Source organism: Schistocerca americana, chromosome 5 (genome assembly GCF_021461395.2).
Source record: "Schistocerca americana isolate TAMUIC-IGC-003095 chromosome 5, iqSchAmer2.1, whole genome shotgun sequence".
NCBI lineage: Eukaryota > Metazoa > Arthropoda > Insecta > Orthoptera > Acrididae > Schistocerca > Schistocerca americana.
The window spans coordinates 533,105,018-533,125,136 of NC_060123.1; the positions used below are offsets into that span (position 1 = coordinate 533,105,018).

The window sequence follows — 20,119 nt, forward strand, 5'->3', positions numbered from 1 at the left end:
ACATCGCAACCGACAACGCTACCTATTACATACGTTGAGGCAGCGAGGAACATGACTGACGCGGACGTTGTTCCGTTCCAGTTACCGTCCCCGCGGGCTCAGTTTAGGTGCCCATGACGACGCAGACTCCATCGGAACCGTTGCCGTGCTCGACAGCAGCGACCACGTCTGCAACCTAGCAGTGTGAGAGAGGAGAGCGTCAGAAGATCGATTCGAGCTCGGATACGGAGATGCGGGAGGTGTCTACCGTTTGTCGTAATCCACATGACACGGACAAGCGTTCCTGCAAGCAGAAGTTGACCAAGCGACGAAAGAAGAGGAGGCCGTCTGCAGAAAATGCTTCGCTAGATGGTGACACGTTGCAAGAGGATGAGGAAAATCCAGCTGCGGCCCGGGCTGTGGACCTCATACCATCGGTTCCTGGTTCGCTGCTGGCAACGTCCGCCCAAGGACAAAGCCAAGTTGACGATATTCAACTCACCGACGAGGCCCCTGGCGATTTTGCGGCTAAGACATCAGATGAACGTCATGCGTCGCCTAACGTACCACACCTCCAGTTTGGTGACTGGGCGTCCGAGATGATGGAAAGAATGATATCAGACTCGAGCGACAACGATATACCCGTGGCTGGTGGATGGTCGGACGGACATCTTGTCTCACCTGATCAAAATATATACGGTGCGGTTGACAGGGACGGCCGACCGCGGTGGCCACGCGGTTCTAGGCGCTTCAGTCTGGAACCGCGCGACTGCTACGGTCGCAGGTTCGAATCCTCCCTCCGGCATAGATATGTGTGATGTCCTTAGGTTAGTTAGGTTTAAGTGGTTCTAAGTTGTAGGCTGGGCGAATCCCATTTGCAGCAGCTAACTGGCAAGTTGTTCACAGCGAAGCGAAACCCAAAGCAGCTATAATGATAATAAATAAAGCGATAAGAGCCACAGTCCTCTCTCAGTTCTGCGACGATCACTGCAACGTCGTGGAACTACAAACACCAGCCGGAGTACTGTACATCATCAATATGTACTTCCAGTACGGCCGGGGAATAGATGAATTCCTAGACAAACTTACGCAAATAACCATGGCGTTGCGGGGACGTCGATGTGTCATCACTGCAGATATAAATGCCAAATCCCCCCTGTGGTTCAGCGGTACACGAGACGACCGAGGAGAAAAGGCTGAGGAGACCATCATGGCGTTACAATTAATGGTCGCCAACAAGCAAGGAAATCCACCCACCTATGTAGGAGGTGGGAGCGAGGGCACAAACATTGACGTCACATTGGTCACGCCCAATCTCGCCACCAGGGTAACCAATTGGATGGTCTGGGATCAGGTGACAACCAGTGATCACAACCTTATTACGTTTTCATTGGGGAACGGGGAGTGCCGCTGGGACATGGGGTTGGAGACACAGTTGATTTACAACAGAGCTGACTGGGACCGCCTGTCAAGGGAGTGTGAAATACCGATATTGCCAGATGGTGACGAAAATGTCGAAGGATATGCTGAAGAACTGGTGCAAGCGGTTGTCAGGGCGGTAAAAGCTGCCGTACCAACCAGGAGGAGAGCCGTAGCGGCCCCCCCGTCACCATGGTCTACCAAACTCGGACAGATGCGCCAGTCTGTACGGAGGGCGAGGAGGTACTACCAGCGGAATGTCGTCTGGGAGGAGAAGCAACGCTGGTTGCAAAGATATAGAGAAGAAAAGGAACACTTCCAACAGGAGCTTAAGGCAGTAAGGCTACAGAGCTGGGAGAAATATGTACCAACACAGCTAGCCACGGACCCATGGGGTGTACCGTACAAGTTAGTACGGGAAAAGATTAGGTCACCCATGGTGCTGTCCACCGTCAGGGATCAGGGCAGGATGACGGAAACCTGGCAGGAAACTGCTGAGGTCCTACTCCGTGTCCTGCTGCCTGACGATGACGAGAACGATGACTCTGAGGCACAGCAACAAATTCGGAGACAAGACCAAGAAGAATACCAGAACAACAATGTGGTATATCCCTTCTCTGAAGAAGAAGTAGCCGTTCAGATAAATGCCCTCAAAAGAGGCAAGGCTCCTGGCCCGGACGGCATCACCGCGGAGGTGGTGTAATTCCTGGCCCCCCGGCTGGTAGCACCTCTCACAAAGTTATACAACGTGTGCTTGAGGCTCGGGAAATTCCCCCAAATTTGGAAGAGAGCCACAGTAGTGATAATCAAGAAAATCCCGGATAAAGACCCAGAAGAAGCCAAGTCTTATAGGCCCATCTGTCTACTAGACACACTGGGGAAACTTTTTGAGAGGTTGCTGGCAGACAGACTGGCAGCACACAGAGTTTTGTGCGGGATGAGTGACAGACAGTTCGGCTTCAGGGCTGGAAGATCGGCGTCTGTCGCCATCGCCCTGGCTGCAGAGGTCTGTGCCACTACCCCGGCACAAATACGTGGTCGGCATCATGGTGGACATCAGTGGCTCTTTTGACAACCTGTGGTGGCCCTCGCTCTTCTCCCGCTTGCGAGAGAAGGAGTGCTCGAGGTCGCTATATGGCTGTCTGAAGAGCTATTGTGAGAACAGGGAGGTTTGGCTATCGTCCCCTAGCGGGAGAATAAGTAAGAAGATCACCAAGGGGTGTCCACAGGGATCTGTCCTGGGGCCACTCCTTTGGGATATTAACATGGAACCCCTCTTGGACAACCTACAGAACAGCGACGATGTGCTAGAGGGCATAGCCTACGCGGACGACCTCCTCCTGCTGGTTGGCGGCCGTAGCCGCGAAGACTTAGAGCCGAAAATTGAAAGGGCTATCTCCATCTTGAGTACATGGTGCCATACGACCAAAATGAAGATCTCACCAACAAAGTCCACGTACCTACTCCTGAAAGGGCAACTAATTAGGAATCCAACAGTAAGAATAGATGGCTCACCAGTTCTTCGACGCCACGATGCGCGGTACTTGGGAGTAATCGTCGATGAGAGGTGGACTTATGCATCACATATTGACACCGTCACACATAGATCATTAGAAACACTAAACAACTTAATATCAATTGGTCACAAGCGATTCCACCTGCCACCAGATTTAATTAAATTATATCACGGTAGTATACTGACATCCATTGTAGGATATGGGTCAGGAGTCTGGGCCCACAGACTCACGAGGGTTATGCCTGCCATGGCTGTGAGAAGAGTGCAACGGAACATGCTTCTCAGATCAGTAGGGGCATACAGGACAACACCGGGCGGAGCACTAACAGTGTTAATGGGGCTTTGTCCGCTTGATATAAAAATCAGAGAACAAGCGACATGGTACTGGGTTAAGAAGGGAAATAGGGAGAAAATAGTCGACCTAATGGGGACTCATGTGGGAAATAAAATGGAAATTAAACGCAGGGGGGAAGAACTTTGGCAACAACAATGGGATAACGAAGAAACCGCTCGCAGAACATACGAACTGCTGCCCAACATCAGGGAAAGACTGCAGTTAAAACACTTTACACCGTCACGAGGACTGCTGCACTTCCTCACAGGTCATGGACCCTACCCGGCATATTTGTGCCCGTTCGGGAAGCGGGCTACACCAGCGTGTGACTGTGGAGCCACACCAGGCACCCCAGAACACGTGGTGTATGAGTGCCACCTCTTCGACGACGTAGCAGCGCAATTACGTCATCACCTACCCACTTTCGACACGTATCACCTGCTCAGGCATGAGGATCATTTCTCAATCCTAAATAAATTGGCAAATCGAGATATCACTTAAAGTAATAAAGGAATATCTTAGGAACAACGATTAAGATCTCATGACACCAAATCTGACTCCGCGCACCTGTCCTGTTCCGCCGGGGCGTGGACTTGGCCAGCCGCCTCACGGCTGGAATCCGCCACGTCTGCGATTAGGGGGAGGGTGCGCCCAACCACAGATCTAGACACTCACCAATTTCGACACTAGGCTAAGTTTAGGTTAGATGTAGGATAAGCTAGGATAACAAAATAGTATAGTACTGCAGCGATCAACAATTCTGGCCAGCCCGGTGCCAGGGGCACGTTCACCGGGATTAGCTCGGTGAACAGGGCTACTAACGTAGGTTTATATAACGCTGGCACATCTGTAACGCTGCAGGTAGATGTAGATTAGCATAAGTAGAATAAAATAATATAGAAAGACATAACAGTAGTGCCCATAGTGAGAACAAAAGAAAACTAACATAGAGTAAGCTGTAGTAGTAATACCAAATTGTATCAACTAGGACCCACTAATTGCATAAGGTGGTGGGTTGTTATGTATCATATATATATTGAAGTTCTAGGGGACTGATGACCTCAGATGTTAAGTCCCATAGTGCTCAGAGCCATTTTGACAGGGACGGTCTGACGGATGACGTGGCGCATACTGGCTTCAGCAACTGCAGGATACGTCATCGTACTATCAAATGATCCAGGTGTATCGGATAGGTACAGTCAATGTCAACGACAATAGTTCCACGATCAAAACCCAGTTGTTAAAGGACGTGATTCGGGCGGCGGACATTGATATCGTGTTTCTTCAAGAGGTGCGGCCTGATCTACTCCTGGATGTTTATGGATACGCTTCTTCCGTCAACCGAACTTCCGACGGTGGTGGTGGTACGGCCATACTTCTACGCGATGGCATCGAACTAACGGATATTTAGTAATTGCCATCAGCGAGAGGCATTGCGCTCGCCATCGGCGCAGTCCGCCTTGTGAATCTGTATGTCCCGTCTGGTACTGAGAAGCGTCGAGAACGAACACTCTATTACTCCACTCAGCTAGCTCCATTGTTTCTAGGCGCTACAGAGCACTTGGTGGTGGGCGGGGACTTTAACAGCGTCTTACGCCATGAGGATCAGATTCCTCACCATGTCCAGCCCGTCATGCTATGGTCAAGGATATGGCTTTGCATGATACATAGACACTAATCCACGATGACCGACGCGGATATACACACTTCATCAGCCTCTCGGCCAGCAGACTGGACAAGATTTGTGTCCCCTGAGGTCTTCGGGCAGCAACTGTCGGTGCTAAGCTGTGGCCCATTGCATTCACCGACCATCAGGCCTTCATCTGTGCCGTGACTCTGCCACGACAACAGATGCGTCGTAGTAGAGGACCTTGGACTCTTAACGTCAACATTCTCTGGGAAGAGCCTTGCCTTGTAGCTGTCACTGGTACCTGACACAAATGTGAGCCACGGCGTCATACTTATGATTCCACAACACGATGGTGGACATACTGCGCCAAATCAGCACTTCGCCGCACGCTCAGGCGTATGGACGAGATAGGACACTTTGCCACCGATCCACCTCTGAATTTTACCACAGGTCTTGCGAGAACTAGCGTCACAACAACCTTCGCCAGAGCGCCAAATGGTCGTCCAACGACACAGGCAGGGGTTCTGCAGATCATGGCTGACAGACGGCACGCGGGTTCGAGTGAGACTGCAAGATTCCACCCTAGAGGAATGTGCTCCTATTTATCACATCGTCTGAGAATAGAGACATCGTAAGAGACACCTCATTACGGCATTTATTTCTGCTGACGGGCAATACGTTGAGAGACACAAAGCCATCTCCTGTGCCCTCACAGATTATTACCGCACATTCTATCTAGCAGATCAACGGCGTGGCAATGACATACAATGACATTGAGGATGTCCTGCGCCCCCTGCCACCTTCGGGTAGGGTGCAAGGCCACCCGCCGGCCGCTGGGGCGAAGCGGTTCTGGGCGCTTCAGTCCGGTTGGCTGGCTCTGAGCACTATGGGACTTAACATCTATGGTCATCAGTCCCCTAGAACTTAGAACTACTTAAACCTAACTAACCTAAAGACAGCACACAACACCCAGCCATCACGAGGCAGAGAAAATCCCTGACCCCGCCGGGAATCGAACCCGGGAACCCGGGCGTGGGAAGCGAGAACGCTACCGCACGACCACGAGATGAGGGCGCTTCAGTCCGGAACCGCGTGACTGCCACGGTCGCAGGTTCGAATCGTGCGTCGGTCATGGATGTGTGTGATGTCCTTAGGTTAGTTAGGTTTAAGTAGTTCTAAGTTCTAGGGGACTCATGAACTCAGATGTTAAATCCCATTGTGCTCAGAGCCATTTGAACCATTCTGAGCAAGGAGACGCCACATTCTTCGAAGCCGTCACGTGGGAAGAAATGCGCAAGGCCGTGTCGCGGGAGCGAGAAACAAATCTCTGATGGTCTTCCGCTTGAATTTTATAGCACCTTTTCTGGAAGCAGATGTGCAGCGAACTCCTGGATCCGGACCTACGCGTCCTGCCCCGCCCCCCTCCCCCGCTTCCCCCCCCCCCCCTCCCCTGAATTTTTGGATGGCATTGTCATCCCTGTGCCAAAACCAAACGGGGGCAGCAGACAGCAAGACTACCGACCGTTGACGTTATTGAATTCGGATTACAAGCTGTTCGCCCGTATTCTTCCTGGTCGCCTCCTCGCTCTTGTCAAAGATGTCATTCATGCTGACCAAACATTTCTGGGAGGTGGCATTAATATACAAACGGCGTTAGGCTGTTATAGAGTTGTGGTGGCGCTCACGTTGACATGTCGCTTAAAATGCACCCTAGTGGCAGTTGGCCTAGACCACGCATTTGACAGAGTTGCGCACCATTTCTTGCAGGCTGTCTAAGAGAAGATGTGACTGTCCGCAATATAGGCAGGTGTGGTTCCCCGTCTCATTCACGGAGCCCCTTCCACAGTCCTGATCAATGGCTACTGCTCGCCACCGTTCACTATTTAGCGCTAAGTGCGACAAGGATGTCCTTTGTCAGCCTTTCTCTTCGCCGTCACCCTCGCGCCTGCACTTCAAGGTCTACGACAGCGTTTGGAGGGCATTCGCCTCCGCAATGTGCATTTTAAGTGTTGTGCCTGTGCAGACGATGTAGTTTTCTAAACGAGGAGATAGAAGACATATTTACGGCTATAGCGAGGATTCAGCGATACGGAGAGGCTGCCAGAAGCCGTATCAACCTGCGAAAGTCGCACTACACGGATGTGGGCAGCGGATTGCAAATGAGTATGTCAGTGCTCAATACCAAAGTCCCGGCGATGAGGTATTTGGGAGTGATCTTCCGTGGGAAAGTGCAGCGTACAGCATCAGATACGTATGGCATACTACTTAATGTGCTCCTCACGCAAATTCGTCTCCATATCTTTCGAATATTGACTTGATCATGCAGGTACATTTTGTCAACGCCTACCTCGGTCTGAAATTTAATCATTACACACACGTTGTCCCAATGGCCAATACGGTAGCGCCGAAGTTCCAGGCGGCCCTAGGTGATTTCCTAAGCGAGGTAGAACCGTGACGAGACGTTAACGTTGCTCTAGATGTAGGCGGCATTGGAATCATAAACGTACACAACAGGGCTTGCGCTCTCTTCCTGTGGACGATGCATCGCCTCTGTACTTCGGACACGGTCATCATCCCTGGTAAACTGATTCTGGAGGTGGTACCTCAATCACCCTGACTGCCGATCCCTGTTGGACATAGCACGCCAGTACAGTGTCACGTTCGCACCTATTTAGTCGACATGAGTTATCTGTTAGATGTCTTGCCGACCACGTGGGATCCTAGAACCAAGTACTTCTACCGCTACTTTCAACGGACGCTGCCTGCTAGTGTGGTTGAACGCCTACATCCGGCGGTTGGCTGGAGGCGGGTGTGGAGTAACATACACTCGCCTTTCCTCCCCACCACGGTCAGGGCGCTGTGGTATGTGATAATGACTGAAACATTCCACACCCGACAACGCTTAGACATGGTACTTCTTGCCGAGGATCCTCTCTGCCCCAGAGGCGCCGCTGTCGACACGTGCACCGTTTAGTTTGTGCTAAGGCTACCGACTGCTGGCTCCTCACACGTCACATGTTGGCATTGTTGCTGCGACGGACACCTCAGTCTGTAGAGCCCACCGAACTGATCCATCGCGACGTCGGTTACTTCCTGCTGCTCGTCATAACGCCACGGTATGGGTTCCGGGTATGGCATTGTCATACTGTTTTAGTGAGAGCATTGCAGGGTTGTTAGATTTTTGGCGTTACTTAACGGGCAACTACACGGTTTTACGGAGAAAGGCGTCGTATGGTACGCACTTTGCGAACAACTTGTTGTCGTTGTTTACGCGCCCTCCAGACCATTGGAGTGTATCGGATGTGAAAAGACACTAAGATATTACCCATGATGGGCTGATGAGAGACATCAGTGGCAGTTATAGGATGTTTCACCCTCGCTGAACGAGAAGACAACCCCCAAAGAAGGTAAAACAAAGATAGAAAAAAAAAGAATCACAAATGAAAACATAACAACAAAATGAAAAACAAATAAAATATAATAAAGTATTGTACCCCTTCCTTTATCCTTTTCTTTTTTAATAAAACGTTCAGAGGCGTAAGTAATTTTTGTTCGTGTGCAGCCGGCCGCTGTGGCCGTGCGGTTAAAGGCGCTTCAGTCTGGAACCGCGTGACCGCTCCGGTCGCAGGTTCGAATCCTGCCTCGGGCATGGATGTGTGTGATGTCTTTAGGTTAGTTAGGTTTAAGTAGTTCTAAGTTCTAGGGGACTGATGACCACAGATGTTAAGTCCCATAGTGCTCAGAGCCATTTGAACCATTTTTTTTGTTCGTGTGCGGAGCCTGAAGTGGTGGCAAACAACCGTCTTACTTAGCTTTAAGGTGAAAGTGGTGGTGGCACTTGCTATATTTCTGTTTTTAGGTTAGGCACGTTTTTGGGGGTACTATGGGTGATAGGGGCCAACGCCTGAAGTGGAAGTGGTGTAAGGAATGAAAAAAAGACAAAAAAAGGTGGTCAGAGCATTAAAAAAAATGGTAAGGGGAGCGATTGCGACAAGCGAGAAATCCGGGTCCGAGTCGTGGTCCTGCACAAATTTTCGTTGTTGTCATTCCACGAAAGAAATAACAATAAAAAAAAGTTTGGCGAAAGGTGAAGGTCTCGAATTCGAGTCTCATTCCGGCACACAGTTATAATCTGCCAGGAAGTTTGATATCAGCGCACACTCCGCTGAAGAGTGAAAATTTTATTGTGATTGTATGTAATTCACTTTGGATTTGTTTTTGTGTCACACACCCTTCCTAATGTCATCTTCAATTCGGAAGAGTAATGTCGCCGAACCGAAACAGGAAGACCAATGCTACTTTGTCAAATAGTGATATTATTGGAAAACCATGGCTCATGAGTAGTACAGAACGTTTGTAACCTAGAACAAAAAACCAGCCACAATTCCGTTTTGATTTAGTTCACCGAAAAAGCACGGTTACCTCCAGCCGATTTACATATTCATATTCAGACTGCTGCCGCACTTTTATCAAAATTACTCATTTTCAAGCTAGTTCCGTAGATAAACAGAAACTAACATTTTCAGAAATGTCACAAAGATGTTTGCACTACACACTTATGATCGCGCCTCACGTGAACGCCGGCAATTAGTCGCGACAGGGCTCGGACGCACGGCGCGCCGAGCAGCGCTCCGCACGTGTGTTCGTCTACTCGCTACGCGAGGTACTGCGTTCATTGTTGTGATTTAGAGCTCTCACTAAATATGGCGAACCACTGACCGAGAGGTGACGGTGCAACTCACGTTCAACGATTCCTACGAGCGTCCAAAGGCTTATGAAATTCAAAGGTTTTTGAGAGATGACATGCAAGTTGATCCCCACTAGCTGATAGGCCTCCATCTGTCTATCACTTCCAGTTCAGGCGATCTGAAGATGAAGAACGAAGAGGCATATGCAAATCTAGTTAGACGTTCCACCAACAACTATCATTTTCGCCATGCAGACGGTATCGTCAGCACGGTAAACGTGGACAACCCGGGTATGGGAGTGCGTACTGTGCGCATATTCGAACTGCCATTCGAAGTCCCCTGCCGCGCTCGTCACTGACGCGTCATGGCCATACGGTACGGTTCTGAGCTACATGGAAGAGAAGTGGAACACCTTTGAAACCTATCACGTTCTCAATGGCGTCCGACAGGTACGCATCGAACACCGCAAGAACGTGCCGTTGTACTTGTTCATCGACGGTTGCCGAGTCATCTTTATTTATGACGGAAACCGCGGACAAGAAGGCCACGTCTGATCAAACTGTCGCCTAGTCCAGGTGCCACGCACAGAACCAATACAGACAGCCGTGCCGACCGCATTACGGCTGACTTGCGTGGAAGCGGTGCGGCCCGTGTGCACAGATGCCGCGCTCCTGCTGCAGTGCCACGCGACCGCGAGCTCAGCAGTCGGCGATGCTGTGACGACGGCGCCGCACGACGAGACGCCCTTGCAGGACACAACGCTCGCCACCGTCACCACCGTCGTCGTACCAGAGGCCTCACTTCGGAAGGTCGGCCTCATGCTCGGAGGTACTGACTGCAGCCCTTCGACGGACACACGGGCGCGTAAACAGCGGTCGCTGAAGCTTCGTAAGAAACGCCGCCTCTCGACGGACGAAAACCAAGGTTTGGGGGGGGGGGGGGGGTTGGGAGGGGAAACATGGAGCACACTTCCGACGCCCTCTCTGACGCGTCGTTGCCAGCGGACTCTACCAGTACCGCCCCACGGCAGGCATCCGACACCAGGACCGAACGACGGCCTCACCCACGCCAGACGTCCCCATGACTGAAGCTCCTCAGGACACCGACCAGGTGACGGAGCCATTGCCCGCGACGACGCGCTCTCACGGATCCCTCCCCCGCTCGGACACTGGACGGCTGAAATGGAGGCAGAAGATGCACCAGACGCCCTTGAAGCTCCTCCGCCACATGGGTCCGGCGCCCCACTAGGAGGGTGCATAACAACCTGCAGAAGCGCTACGTTGAACATTCTTGCCACAAGGATGGGTCCCCAAGCGTCCCATTAGCACCGAGAGGACGCCATTTGCATCTACATATTCCGCATTAACATATCCCAGTCCTATCGTGTGGGTACAGTCAATATTAACGGCATACACTCTGTTATCAAAACGCTCATGTTCCATGATATGCTGCGGGCGGTGGACCTGGATATCACCCTCCTTCAAGAAGTCCATCCAGAGCTGCAATCGAACATTTATGGATACACAGCCTACAGCATCCCATCAAGCGATGATGCCGACGAAACCTGGAGATGGACTAGCCCGGCACTTAGGGCGAGAGTACGTTTTTGCACTGGGATCACCTTATTTACACGAGCTGCACCACTTATTCATAGTGGCCAAGCTGTCGGGAGTCTCAGGTAGATAGAATCTCCACATAGCTACGAATCGTTCATTGCCGTTGACATGTCGCAGTGACTTGCAGGCTTTGTAACTATATCTCACTGCAATGTAGCCGACTGAACATACTACAGTGACCCTTCTCAACATAAGAAACCCTGTCTTACACTGTCTAAAAGGAAGCTACCCAAACGGGTGCTCAATTACATGTGTCTGAGTAGATCGCGCACAAAAATGACGAGATCGTATTGTTAATGTGTTGCAAAGCTTTGATCTATAGCAGGAAATTTCACTCTGTAGTCTGGTAAAGCAGCAGTGGAAATTCAGGTTCAGACAAAATATGGAGAATCTTGTTGCTTCATGGGTTCCAATGGTGAAGTTCAAAAATGGTTCAAATGGCTCTGAGCACTATGGGACTTAACAGCTGTGGTCATCAGTCCCCTGGAACTTAGAACTACTTAAACCTAACTAACCTAAGGATATCACACACATCCATGCCCGAGGCAGGATTCGAACCTGCGACCGTAGCAGTCGCGCGGTTCCGGACTGTTCGCCTAGAACCGCGAGACCACCGCGGCCGGCGATGGTGAAGTGATGACGATTTATTTCCAAGAGAGTGAATATACTACTCGCCTAGCACCGATGCATCCACACGAAATATTAATATGTTAAACCATGCAGATAGGTGTAAATTCCTTTTAAATGAATGTGAAGGGAGACAAGATGACAGGAGGCAGAATAACTTAGTACATATTTTTCGGGAACGTTGCCACTGAATCTTAGCTGAGACACTTGAGATCACAAAAGTATTTTAAAACTGATCGTAACTGATGAATTCTCATAAATATCCAAGAGACGTATCACTGAATCTTAGCTAGAACTCATGGGATTACATATAACAGGGAACTGAAGTGTACATAATACTAAAATATTTCCATTGTACAATGATGCATTATACAAAATGACTTAGAAAACTTCGTTGAGTAAGAGACTCTTTTATGTACTTACTGACAGACTGAAAGCAGCAAAAGAAGTTCCACAATCAATTCGAAGGAAGTGCAAAGCCGGCCAAAAACTAACTTACGGTATCACTAAGGATTCATCAAGAAATAGTGTTAAGGGGCAGTGTCTTTAGGTAACCACTCCGTAGGCACTGATGTCGACTTCGCAAAAACAGTTTTCTGGTGATCTTCTCAGCTTTCTTCAGATACGGCCCTTAAATATGTATTTGGGTGAACATGTTTTACAGGCTATTACAGTGTGTGTGAAAGTATGACTGTGCAGATGGACGTAAGTACAGTTTTGATCTTGATTACATTTTCCTATTTTTAATAAAATTAATAAGAAACAGCCTCGATCGCACAGTTATTTATTAAAAATATGACCAGTTTCGGCCTCTAGTAGTAGGCCATCTTCAGATAAGGCGCCCTCCGGCTGACGATAATGAGGCTTGGAACAGCCGAGCTGACCCCAGATGCACTGACCAGTTGTATGACTGGGGTCAGCACAGTTGTTCCAAGCCTCGTTATCGTCAGGTGGAGCCACCGTTTCTGAAGATAGCCTACTACTAGAGGCCGAAACCGTTCATATTTTTAATAGATGACTGTGCAATGCAGACTGTGTAATTCAGTAATTAACAGAACAAATTGTAGTAAGAGGGAATCACCGATAAATTTATACATTCTGTGGATCAGACTGACGAATTGGAGATGAATATTGACCTTTGTTTGAAAGAAAGAAAGGTTACATGATATATTCTGCCCTTTCTAATTGTCCGCTTCTCTCGAAATAGTTATAGGGCACACCAGCACTTTTATCATTATCATTATCCGAAGGTATAAAACGAGCTGAAATTCACTCATAATGTTGAAGAATATGGTTTAGTGTTTTAAAGCAGTGGAGACCAATAAACGAGCCGGCATAGCTTCACTTGGTCACATCAAGTATTATCGGCATTCATTGCACTGGACGGTCGGCTGGAGTGTCGCACGAAGAGTTACAAAATCAAATAAATTCCTAGTTCACAAAGACATGCAATAAAAAGGAGTTTTCCAGTTGCTGTTTAGTGCTTTGATAACATTGTAAATTCAATTTCAACCTTCACTGTAACAAAAAAATTGGATTACTTCAGAAAAGTGTGAATGAAGTTCGTAAAGATATATGAGTTCGCATTTATTCTGAACTCAGACACTGGATTCCTACATAAATTCTAGAGTTTCCCAGTTTCCTTATAATTTTGAGATAAAGAGTGGATCGACCACTGTCCATGTGAATCCAAGAACAAAGCCATCAATAGAAGCATGAATATTTGCCCACTAAGAAAAGATTCTAATACAAACGTGTGTATGGTAAAGTTCTGTTAACACTTCAGTATTAGTGTTTTCAAGGAAAACTTACTGTGAACACTGAGTGCTGTCTGTCATGCCTCAAGGTAAAATAATACCCTTCCCATGAACCAAACATCATGGTACTCACTCGAAAGGTGTGATTCTGAAGCCGGTCGCTGTGGTCGAGGGGTTCTAGGTGCTTCAGTCTGGAACCGCAATGCTGCTACGATCGCAGGTTCGAATCCTGCCTCGGGCATGGATGTGTGTGATGTCCTTAGGTTAGTTAGGTTTACGTAGTTCTCAGTCTAGGGGACTGATGACCTCAGATGTTAAGTGCCATAGTGCCTAGAGCCATTTGAACCATTTTGTGATTCTGAAGTATGAAAACTCTCACCTCTATACGCCAAGAAAACATGAGAGATGATATCAAATTTGTGTCGGGAGATATCGCACCCAAGGTACAATCCTGATTTTGCACAGACAGATGGATCAGCTCATTAACTTTTACGCTGCTCCGAGTTCGAAGATAACAACGCACCCAAACAAGCTGTATGCAGATGGCACAGACACAAAGATCAAAATCCTATCAATGCTATCAATGTTATCATTAAAGTGAGAATTAAAGAGAACATTACCAACATTCATCTGTGCCCAAGAATGTTGCTCAAGGCAGTTACCTAACGTTTTAAAATCCTTATCAGTAACGAAACAACTCACAGATCTGGCGAGAAATTACAGCCACGAAACAACCAGAACGTCAGTACAAAAGTCACTTGGTGTAGCTACAACAGAAAAAAATTGAGAAGAAACAGTTAGTTAAGAGGAATGCGAATCAGGTCCTTTTTGTGATCGTCATCTAAATTTAGTCACACTGCCTTACTGGAACTAAGCTGTGAACGAGACATTCTCAGACTGCGGTGTAATATTTACATTTTCTATCCTTCACTTAATCGTTACATCATGTTAAAGGCTACAGACGCGAAATTTAACCGACAGGAAGAAGATGCTGTGATATGCAAATGATTAGCTTTTCAGAGCATCCACACAAGGCTGGCGCCGGTGGCGACACTTACAACGTGCTGACATGAGGAACATTTCCAACCGATTTCTCATGCACAAACAACAGTTGACCGGCGTTGCCTGGTGAAATGTTGTTGTGATGTCTCGTGTAAGGAGGAGAAATGCGTACCATCACGTTTACGACTTAGATAAAGGTCGGTTTGTAGCTTTTAGCGATTGCGGTTCATCGTATCGCCATATTGCTGCTCGCGTTGGTCGAGATCTAATGATTGTTAGCAGAAGATCGAATCGGTGGGTTCGGGAGGGTAATACGGAACGCCGTGCTGTATCCCAACGGCCTCGTATCACTAGCAGTCGAGATGACAGGCATCTTATTCGCATGGCTGTAACGAATCATGCAGCCACGTCTCGATCCCTGAGTCAACAGATGGGGGACGTCTGGAAGACAACAACCATCTGCACGAACAGTTCGACGACGTTTGCAAGACAACAACTATCTGCACGAACAGTGCGACGACGTTTGCAGCAGCATGGACTATCAGCTCGGAGACCATGGCTCCGGTTACCCCTGACGCTTCATGACAGACAGGAGCGCCTGCGATGGTGTACTTAACGACGAACCTGGGTGCACGAATGGCAAAACGTCATTTTTTCGGATGAATCCTGTATTCGTCATCTCCATACTGGCGTATCACCCGGCGTGATGGTATGGGGTGCCATTGGTTACACGTCTCGGTCAGCGTTGTTCGCATTGACGGCACTTTGAATAGTGGACGTTACATTTCAGATGTGTTACGACCTGTGGCTCTACCCTTCACCATTCATTAGATCCTGCGAAACCCTACATTTTAGCAGGATAATGCACGACCGCATGTTGCAGGTCCTGTACGGGCCTTTCTGGATACAGAAATTGTTCGACTGCTGCCCTGGCCAGTACATTCTCCAGATCTCTCACCTGGTCAATGGCGGCCGAGCAACTGGCTCGTCACAATTCGCCAGTCACTACTCTTGATGAACTGTGGTATCGTGTTGAAGCTACATGGGCAGCTGTACCTGTACATGCCATCCAAGCTCTGTTTGACTCAATGCCCATTCGTATGAAGGCCGTTATTACTGTCAGAGGTTGTTGTTCTGAGTACTGATTTCTCAGGATCTATGCACCAAAATTGCGTGAAATGTAATCACATGTCAGTTCTGGTTGTAAGTAGGCTGTTTTATTGGCAACGTTACGTAGCGCTCTGTATGAAAATCACTGGCTGTGCTGTGTGCAGTCTGTGGCTAGTTTGCATTGTTGTCTGCCATTGTAGTGTTGGGCAGCTGGATGTTAACAGCGCGTAGCGTTGCGCAGTTTGAGGTGAGCCGCCAGCAGTGGTGGATGTGGGGAGAGAGATGGCGGAGTTTTGAAATTTGTAAGACTGGATGTCATGAACTGCTATGTATATTATGAGTTTTCAACACTATTAAGGTAAATACATTGTTTGTTCTCTATTAAAATCTTTCATTTGCTAACTATGCCTATCAGTAGTTAGTGCCTTCCGTAGTTTGAATCTTTTATTTAGCTGCAGTAGTGGCGCTCGCTGTATTGCAGTAGTTCGAGTAACGAGGATTTTTGGTCAGGTAAGTGACTTGTGAAAAGTATAGGTTAATGTTAGTCAGGGTCATTCTTTTGTAGAGATTTTCTGAGAGTCAGATTGCGTTGCGCTAAAAAATGTAGTGTGTCAGTTTAAGCACAGTCTTGTATAATTGTTCAAAATGTTTCATATGTCGACCCTTAGCCGAGGATACCTCACTGGAATCTTCTGATTTTTTCTTGTAGTTTGTGTAACTAGTGTAGCTATTGTTTATTGCTAGCGCGTAAATATAGAGAGAATTTCCTTTGTAGTTGCAGTCTTTCATTGTTGTACAGTAAAACAGGTGTGGCACGCATGTAGATTTGCACCAAGTATTTAGCAGCTGCAATTAACTAGATATTATTTTCAGTGCTATGTTAATGTGTTCTCTTATTTTCCCCCTTCAAATTGTGTTTTTCTGTGTTGTCGTGTGAAATATTGTGACAATAATGGCGTGTGAAAAACGTAATACTAGGCTCCAAAGTAAACTAAGAAATGACAGTGAAGACGAAAGTAGTGTGTTAGCGCCACCATGTAATGAATTAACTAATATTCAAAGTAATAATTTGGTAACTGTACATAGGGAAATGGAGCGGGCGTCAAATAATGGTGTAGACAGTGAAACAGGTAGTGAACAGGGAAGCATTATCGATCGATCGGTGGGCAACAGCTCGCCTCAGGAATCGGGAATGATAGAACACAATATTGCAAATACTGTAGACTCAGGTTTTGGGTTCTCACCGTTTTCTCAAATGAGTCAAGACACATTTTCCGCTTGTCAAAATGTGAATGTTGCCGGTGCAAATTCACTGCCGAAAAGCACTGAGGAACATGTTTCAGACACCAGTGCATTGTTATTACAATTAATGCAACAAATGGGTCAAAAGCTTCAAAAGTTAGACGCAATGGAACAGCACCAGAGACAAACACAGCAACAGTTAGACACAATGGAACAAAATCTTCAAACGTTAGACACAATGGAACAAAATCAGAGACAAACACAGCAAAAGCTTCAAAAGTTAGACACAATGGAACAAAATCTTCGGAAGTTAGACACCGCGCTTGAACAAACACATGAAGATTTAACTACTGAGTTACATAACATTGAATCGAAATGTCAAAAAGTCTGTAATGACGTAAAAACACAAATTTGTGAGCATTTTCAACCTATTTTTTCGCGGCATGAAAATGCATTACAGAGTCACGAAGCAGCCATAAAAGAACTGCAAACTATTGTTCATGAAAATGATGAGACCTTGCAAGCTAAAATTGACTCAGTTGCATCTACCGATTTGGTTACGCAACTTGCAAAAACTCAGGAAAACTTAAAGGACACAGTAGATACTCAGAAAATTGATTCAGATAGACACATGGAGGAAATTAGTTCATTATCAGAGAAAGGAGTTGAACTTTCGGATCAGCTAAATAATTTATCTACGAAGGTAGATGATAATCTGAACGACACAAAACCGGTAGTCTTTAATGACTCAGAAGAGTGCGAACAAATTAAGAAATTCAAACAAAATCAGAATCAAATTAATGCGCAACACCAAAGAGAAATCCGGGAAGTACAAGATCAGCTGACACAGGTAATACAAGAATTACATATTTCAGAGGACACTCACGCTCCAGTACGGGAAGAGGGACATAGAAATACGGAACAACCACATGACATTCCTTTGTAGAAAGCATCACAAATACGACACGCTCAAACTTGGAAACATATGAAAACACTGTGGAGCTCTTAATTTATGACATTTACTGAAATGCCTAATGAAATGACGAGAAATATTTTTATGTCGATAGACCTGATTATGACTACTGTCTTTCTAGTTGAGAGATTTTTTTTACTACCTTATGAAATGCCATATGGATAATGAATGATGTTTCATGCCTTCCTTTGTACATATTTGCTCATTTTCTTTAATATCTAGTTTCTAGCTGCACTGCAGCATTGGTTATTATAAAATTTAATAGATGTACTAATATCACTTTTTCTGTCTACAGACCCAGTAAAGAATACGTTTCTCATATACTTTCTTAGAAAAGAGAGCACAAATAGACATTTCCCTTCACAGGAATTGAATAAATAATTGTTTTAATGACTTGGTAACTTTCTTGCAGAGTAAGTTTTTGTGATGCATCACTCGAGTGTTAAGATGTGACATAGGTATTAGACATGGCCATTTTTAGTGTAATATTTTTTCTGATGGAGCTTTGTCATGTTTAGATATAAGTTATTGCATTTGCTGCTGCTCTTTGCCAGGCATAATGTTACTGAATTTGACTTTGTATTACTCTGTTAAGCCAGTTTTACTACTGATTTATTTTTATTGTTTGCTGAACATTGCCTTATATTAGTTGTAATATTGCAATTGCTTTGCTAATTTCTATAATGCTGCTTGCTCCATCAATTTGAATTTTTTTGTCATTGCTGTTTGCGTTAATTTGTCATGTGCTGCTGCATTGCTTCGTCCCTTGGCATATTTATCTGAGCTCAGTAGGTTTAAGTTAGCTTAAGATGGGGTAGGCTATATAAGAGAACGAGTTAGGATGAATTGGAAGAAATGCATTGAGAAGCTATAAGAAAATGCTTTGGCCAAAAAAGGATTTTGAAAGAGAATGAATAGAATACAGAAAGCAGGCTTAGATAGGACTTTTTGGGAATAATGATGAACGAAGGGAGATCTCCATGCAAAATACTGCACTAAAACAAACCCTGTCCTTTCCTTTTATGTTATCCCTCTACGTGTTTTTGTACCCTTGTGTATTTGTGTTCTTCCTGTCTTTATGTGTTTAGTTAATAAGATTTATGTTGTAGAATTTTTCTAATACTAAGCTACATTCACTATGATGAGGAATACTGTTATCCTCAAATATAATTTGCATTAATAATATGTTATTTACTTCGTAAAGATGTTTGGACATTATTTATTCTAATTTGTTTTAATGCTCATGTGTGAAGTTGATGTTTCAAAAGTTATTCTGATCTTTTATGTATGTCATAAGTCCTGTAACACTGATGTATATGTATATTTCTATTCTTTTGTAGAGCCTGTATTAGTACAAATGTTATCTGTATTATTATGTTTTTAATGATGTTTTCTGTATCCTTGTAATTGTATTCTCATGTTATAAAATTGTAATTGTCACCAGTTCATCATATTATTAACTTGTAACTGCACACGTTTCTGTTGGTCATAGTATATGGACAATATGTGAGAAGTAGAGAATGTTAGTGTTTGCACGTGTGTTAATAATTCAGCAAGGGACTGGATAACAGCATTGCTGGTTCTAAGGACAATTCCAAAAACTTTGTGAGAGCACAAGTGGTGGTTATGGTCTTGCTATATTATCCACAAGACTCTTCAATGGTGATTGTGCACCTGCACAGTCACAACAGATGGCTGCTGGCCATCTGTACAAGGACTGCAGTGGGTCTGCATCTTTGATGACCCACCAATACCATTATTTCTACAAGGACTGCAGTGGGACTGCACCTCTGGTGGCCCACCAATGCCATACTCTCTACCAGGACTACAGTGGGTCTACTCTGTCATGACCTACCTACCAATATTCTTCAAAACTTCGACTGACTGTTGTGGGTTTGCTCTGTTGTGGACCAATACCTGTCTGCATGTCAAGAGTCAGCACTGTCTTTCCGTTTGAAGGACAACACTACTTCTTCAAGACTGTATGGAAATCCATTACTTCCATGTGCATTTTCTTTTACTGCTTAGACTTTGAGAAAAACACTGCAATTTTACTGTGATGAACGATCAGGACCATCTTTATAGACTGTGAGAAAATTTTAGCTTTTGACCAACATTGTATCAATAAGTGTGTGCCTTTGATTTCTTTGTTATTGTAATTATGAAAAAATTTTTCAAATCTGCATTGGCCATTGCCCAAAACAATTTGTAAAATTTTTTGTGGGG

The 20,119-nt window shown here is 46.1% G+C and overlaps 1 protein-coding gene across 1 annotated transcript in view; it reads left to right on the forward strand.

The window, feature by feature from the left end:
• Nucleotides 1–230: 230 nt before the first annotated feature.
• Nucleotides 231–20,119, forward strand: part of LOC124616491 — a 171,680-nt gene continuing 151,791 nt past the window's right edge. The window contains exons 1-2 of the mRNA XM_047144803.1: nucleotides 231–678; nucleotides 10,227–10,490. Coding sequence (XP_047000759.1) covers nucleotides 231–678; nucleotides 10,227–10,490 — 712 coding nt within the window. The remainder of the gene's footprint in view (nucleotides 679–10,226; nucleotides 10,491–20,119) is intronic.